Below are 5,658 nucleotides of genomic sequence, written 5' to 3' on the forward strand. Positions count from 1 at the left end.
CTGTATAGCTGAACAATTGCTATTGTATGAGCCCAGCAAAGAAGCTATTTTCAAGTTTTTGAAATATAAAAACTTCTTATTGTTGCTAGATGATTTATGGGAGGAATTGGATATCGCAGTTCTTGGAATTCCTGATCCACATGATGAGAGTTATGTAACAACTCGATACAAGCACAAAGTAGTTTTTACCACCCGATCAAAAAAAGTATGTGATTGCATGAAAGCTGACAAGAAGATCAAATTGGAATGCTTAGACAGAGATGAAGGAGGGCAGCTTTTCAAAGAAAATTTAGCGATGGATTTGGAAGGTAAATCTTGTATAGAGGAAGCAGCAAAAGAGGTGGTCAATTTATGTGGTGGTTTGCCACTAGCTCTTATAGTGGTTGGGTGGGCTATGTCAAACAAGACAGCAACAGCAGAGTGGAATCTCATGTTCGATCAGCTGCAGGGTAGGCTTTCCTCAAGTTTATGTGAATCAATGTTTTTATATTTGAAAGGCAGTTATGACAGTCTAGTCAATAAAACCCTTCAACAGTGTTTATTATGTTTCTGCTTGTGGCCTAAAAAAAAGCTCATCTCAACTGAAGATATAATTAAATGTTGGTTAGGGTTTGGACTGATCTCCTGCTTTGATTCTTTATCTGAAGCTTACATCACATGCATGGATGCTATATCCTTGAAATCTTGGAGGATGCAAGTTTGGTAGTAACTCATGATAATAAAAGAGTAGCTAAGGTACATGAAGTAATACATGGCATGGTCCAATGGATAGCCATAGGAGTTGGGGGTGCTAGCAACAAGCCATGGTTTGTTAGACAAAACATTAATGTAGAACAGTTATCATTGGAGGAGGTGGAGACATGGTTTGAGCTGGAACGAGTGTCAATAGTCAACTGTGATCTGAATTGTTTGCCTCAGTTGCAGTTTGAGTGCCCAAGCCTCTTGAGTTTGAACATTCAGCATAATCAAAGACTAGAAAATCTGCCAAAAATCTTTCTTAGACAAATGCCAAATCCCACATACTTGAATATATCTTCCACTAGAATTCATGAGCTCCCAATTGAGATCATCACACATTTGTTTAACCTTGAGTTTCTTGACATATCACGCACAAAAATCAAATCACTTCCGCAAGAGCTGGGAAATTTGAAAAAATTGAAATACCTTTTTTGTGGATATCTGTTTCTAGGCAAATTACAAGCTGGGCTATTATCAAATTTGTACAGTCTACAGGTGCTTGACCTATATCCATATGGGTATGTAGAACCAAAGGAATTCGAGATACTGAGAGGTTTGAAAGGTATAGGAATGTGTGCATCTTCTTATGAGATCCTCCAACAACTCTCCCACCTGCCAATTGTCAATATTAATATTCAAGAAATTGAAGGCTTGCTGACACTTCAACTTAGTAGTTTAACAAGTGAAGGTCATGGGTGGCCAAAGGAACTTCAAATCAGATCATGCACTACCATTTCAAAATCTGGTGATTACTAATGGAACTAAGATAAATCTCAAGTTTCTCAGATTATTTGATCTCCCGAAATTGAGAAGTTTTATTTGGAGGATTGAGCCGAAAGAAGTTTTTCCAATGCTTCAACTTGTCCAAATTGAAGCATGCCACACCTTGACGAGTCTTCATTGGGTCTTGCATCTCCCGGTCCTCTATGTTTTGGTATTAAAAAATTGTGATGCAATGGAAGAATTGATAGATGAAGAGGTGGGAGAAATTGAAGAAGACAACACCATCACTACGTTTCCCAGACTAAAGTATTTGACAATAGTTCATTTACCAAAGCTAGTGAAAATAAGCAGTTGTGCATTAGATTTCCCTCATCTTTCAAAGGTTCACTTGGAGGACTGTCCAAATTTGAAGAGGCTTCCATTCAAGCCCGATATCATCAACAACCAAGGCCTATTGATTAAATGTGAGAAGAAATGGTGGGAGATGTTAGAGTGGGATGATGCCAGTATCCAATCCCAATTTTGCTCAAATAGCACAGAAGAGGAAGAAATTGCAGAATTTTTTGGTATTTTTCAAAACCATAGAAAATTATATTTTAGTTTCAATTTTCATGTTGTGGTGTGTTGTTAATTAATAAAAATATTCTTGTTACTTTCATTTGCAGTTGGCAATGTTCCTACAGAAGATGAAGAAATTGCGGAATATTTTGGTATTTCTCAAAATAATGGATTCTATCTATTTTATTTTTAATTTTTTATTGTGACGTGTTGCTAATAAAATTATAAATTCTTGTTAATTTTATCTGCAGTTGGCAATGTCCCCACAAATGACAAAGAAATTGTGGAAGTGTTTTGTATTTTTCAAAATTATGGATTTTTTTATTTCAATTTCAATTTCAATTTCCTATTATGGTATGTTAAATTATGGTAACTAATATACTATTATATTTGTCCATTTTCTTAACACTCTTAAATTGGGGCATTTATCGTCATTTGTCACAATAATAATAAATTCTTATTGTGGTGTGGGTTTCTAATAAAAACATTTTTGTTATTTTTATTTGTAGTTGATCTTGCTGCTACATCTGCTCACGAAGGCTCTCCAACAATATCTTCATTTGTTGAGGTAATCGTTGAAAGTTTTGCTTATTTAGTTGTTTATTTTCATGGAGGGAGGTTTGGGAGATTTGTATCCATAGGCGGAACCAAGGGGTGTAAGGGGGTGCTCAACACCCCTTTGCCCATGAGAATGAGTATATATATATATATATATATATATTATTAAAAAATTTTATGAATAAAATATCATTAAAAAGATTGTTTTTGAATTTTTAATTTATATATGAAAAAGTGATATTCTTAATTTAATTTATTTTAAATTTCTACCTACATTATTTAGAATAAATTTATTAAATACTATAAAATTGACTAGTGATAATAACAACTAATATGGCTAGCCAACCAATCATGGATCTTCATATATTTTTGCTTTTAAATTTTATATTTAGATATGTTTTTATTGAACTTATCAATACATATTTATCAATTTTTTAGCATATTAATGTAAAAAGTAGAAATAATAAATAAAAATAAAAAATAAAACCTTACAAAAATATAATTGCTTTCTCGAAAGCACTAAAAAAATTATTATAGGTTGTGTTGATTAGTGAGTTTTTTTCTCTTTGTGCAATCTCTTATGAGTTTATGTTTTATCTTTTATTAAGATTTATCTTGTTTTATATCTAATTTAATTTATTTAATTTTTTGTGTGATTATTTGTTAAATATTTATTTGATTATTTGTTATGAAAATTGTTGTGAAAACATATTAGATATTTATTGTAATTATTTGTTAAAAAATTTTGATTATTCATTAGAATAAATATTGTATTTAATAATTGAATTAGATTGTGAATTTGTGTTAAATTATTTTTAAATTTTATTATTTATTAATTTAGTGCTTAACTAGTAATTGAGTTAATTGCTAATTATGTAGATATGATAGGTTTTTACTTGTCAATCAAAATTTTTAGGTCGATGTATATTTTATATTGTTGAAGTATTGATTTCGAGTTTGAATTAATATAATTATTTAATATTTATAAATATTTTAAATTTAAATTCAGCACCTTCTTAATTAGATTCTAGTTCAGCCACTGTTTGTATCAATTTTAGCCATATTGTATCTCTTTCATTCTCTCTAATTTCCTATCTTATTTTTTATTTTCAGTGTTTAAATGCATTTTAGGTACTTGTATTTGATCATTTTATTCACTTTTGTTTCTATAATTTTTAAATATTCAATATGATGATTGGATAGTGATCATTTTTATTATAACATCCACTCGGTATACCATTTAATAAATGATTGATTTTTAATTATTATTTTTTTTATGCATCATACAATTATACATGCAGTGCATTTGACCATATTGATTGATTTGCTATGTCAGCAACGTCACACAGTTTTTATTAAACAATAATTTTTAAAAATATTATTTTATTATATTAATGTGGATTAATATTTTGATGAATCCACTCCATTAAGAAATAATAATAATAATAATAATAATAATAATAATAATAATAATAATAATGTGAATACGAATTCTGAACAGGCTAGTTCGTGCTAGTTGCCAAGTAAAGAATAATTAAAAAATAACGCATATGAAATATTATCCTTGGGAGAAAATGACCATTTATTTATGTAAAGGTCATATACAAATATTTCGCAAATGTAAGGAAAAAAATATTATATAGTCAAATATTTTCTTTCTATTGCTAAATAGATTTTTTTTCTCAAAATCCTCTTACACATTTTATGTTTTGGTTTGTGTTTTCAATTTGTTATAATATAACAATGTGTATATTATTGATTTCACAATATCTATATATGATTTTAAACAGGTACGAGAAGAAGATGAGAAGGCAATACAATTTGTTAATTTATTCGATGAAATAACTCACTTGGAAGGAGAACAATCAGAAGTCTCATTCTTAGAGCTATTGCCTCCTAAACCAGTCTCTAAATCATATACGATAGTGGGGAAAAAATTCGTTTCCAACCTTGATATTGCTCAAGGTTATCTGGCAGATGAAACAATTGGTATAATTGACATATGGGGCATGGGGGGTGTAGGCAAGACCACACTCTTGAAAAAAATCAACCAATCATTGTTAGATGATGCAAACATGGTATTTGATCATGTGCTATTTATCGAAGTTTCACAAAATACTCAGTTGGAAGAACTTCGGAAAGAGATTGCTAAAAAATTGCATTTGGCCCCTGATGCTGGTCAACAAGACATCTTCAATGCCCTAGAAACTAAGAATATTGTATTGCTCTTGGATAATATATGGGGTAGACCTTGTTGATCTTGGAATTATCAATCCTTATAGGGATGATGATGATTCCACCAAACCATACAAATATAAAGTGATTTTCACTACTCGATCAGAAGATGTGTGTGCCCGGATGGGGGCAAGCAAAAAGATTAAAGTGAAATGCTTGGAATTAGATGAAGCATGAGTTCTTTTCAAGCACAATGTTAATCTAGCTGTTATTGAGTCAGATGAAAAGTTGAAGAAAATAGCAAGGGAAGTGATGAACAAGTGTGGTGGTTTGCCACTTGCTCTGCAAGTGGTGGGTAAGGCGATGTCTAATAGAAATACCGTCCAAGATTGGGAATTTATTTTGAGCTCGCTAAAGATTTCAAGTACTCAAGTAGTTCAAGGTGTGCAGGAATCACTACTTCCTATTTTGAAATTCAGTTATGATACTCTACTTAGAAATATTCAGGAGTGTTTCTTGTGGGCTTCCCTTTTACGATGGTTATCCAAAGAAGGTTTGTTAAAATTATGGATTGGTTTAGGCTTAATCGGTGATTTTGTCAATTTACAACAAGCTTATCTCCAAGTAAGATATATTTTTAACATTCTAGAGAAATCATGTTTATTGTATTCTTCTGATGATGATTATGTGGACCTACATGATGCAATTTATGAGATGGCAGTGTGGATAGCATCAGACTGTGGGATGAACAAGAATAAATGGATAGTGAAAAAATATGATATGTTTGTAGTTGAAATACCATCAATCAATGTAGAGATTGGAGATTCGCGAACAGTGATTATAAGTGGCAAGGTGGAGCTTTTTCCAAGTTTTCTTCATCAGTGTTCTGATTTGTTATAGTTTAAT

At 31.1% G+C, this 5,658-nt stretch overlaps 1 protein-coding gene across 1 annotated transcript; it reads left to right on the top strand.

Annotated features, from left to right (window-relative positions):
* Positions 1 to 752: 752 nt before the first annotated feature.
* On the top strand, positions 753 to 4,835 carry LOC120253804 (putative disease resistance protein At4g10780). Its single transcript, XM_039262027.1, has 4 exons — positions 753 to 2,027; positions 2,127 to 2,171; positions 2,529 to 2,587; positions 4,368 to 4,835. The coding sequence occupies exons 1-4, from the start codon at positions 1,430 to 1,432 to the stop codon at positions 4,833 to 4,835; spliced, it is 1,170 nt and encodes a 389-aa protein (XP_039117961.1). The 5' UTR covers positions 753 to 1,429.
* The last annotated feature ends 823 nt before the right edge of the window (positions 4,836 to 5,658 follow it).

Source organism: Dioscorea cayenensis, unplaced genomic scaffold (genome assembly GCF_009730915.1).
Source record: "Dioscorea cayenensis subsp. rotundata cultivar TDr96_F1 unplaced genomic scaffold, TDr96_F1_v2_PseudoChromosome.rev07_lg8_w22 25.fasta BLBR01000213.1, whole genome shotgun sequence".
In the NCBI taxonomy this organism is placed as follows: domain Eukaryota; kingdom Viridiplantae; phylum Streptophyta; class Magnoliopsida; order Dioscoreales; family Dioscoreaceae; genus Dioscorea; species Dioscorea cayenensis.

Coding starts and splice junctions, on each gene's coding strand:
- LOC120253804 (XM_039262027.1), top strand. CDS start 1,430: ATGGGTGGCCAAAGGAACTTCAAATCAGATCATGCACTACCATTTCAA. Junction 2,028..2,126: donor AGAAATTGCAGAATTTTTTG/GTATTTTTCAAA, acceptor TTTCATTTGCAG/TTGGCAATGTTCCTACAGAA. Junction 2,588..4,367: donor CAATATCTTCATTTGTTGAG/GTAATCGTTGAA, acceptor GATTTTAAACAG/GTACGAGAAGAAGATGAGAA.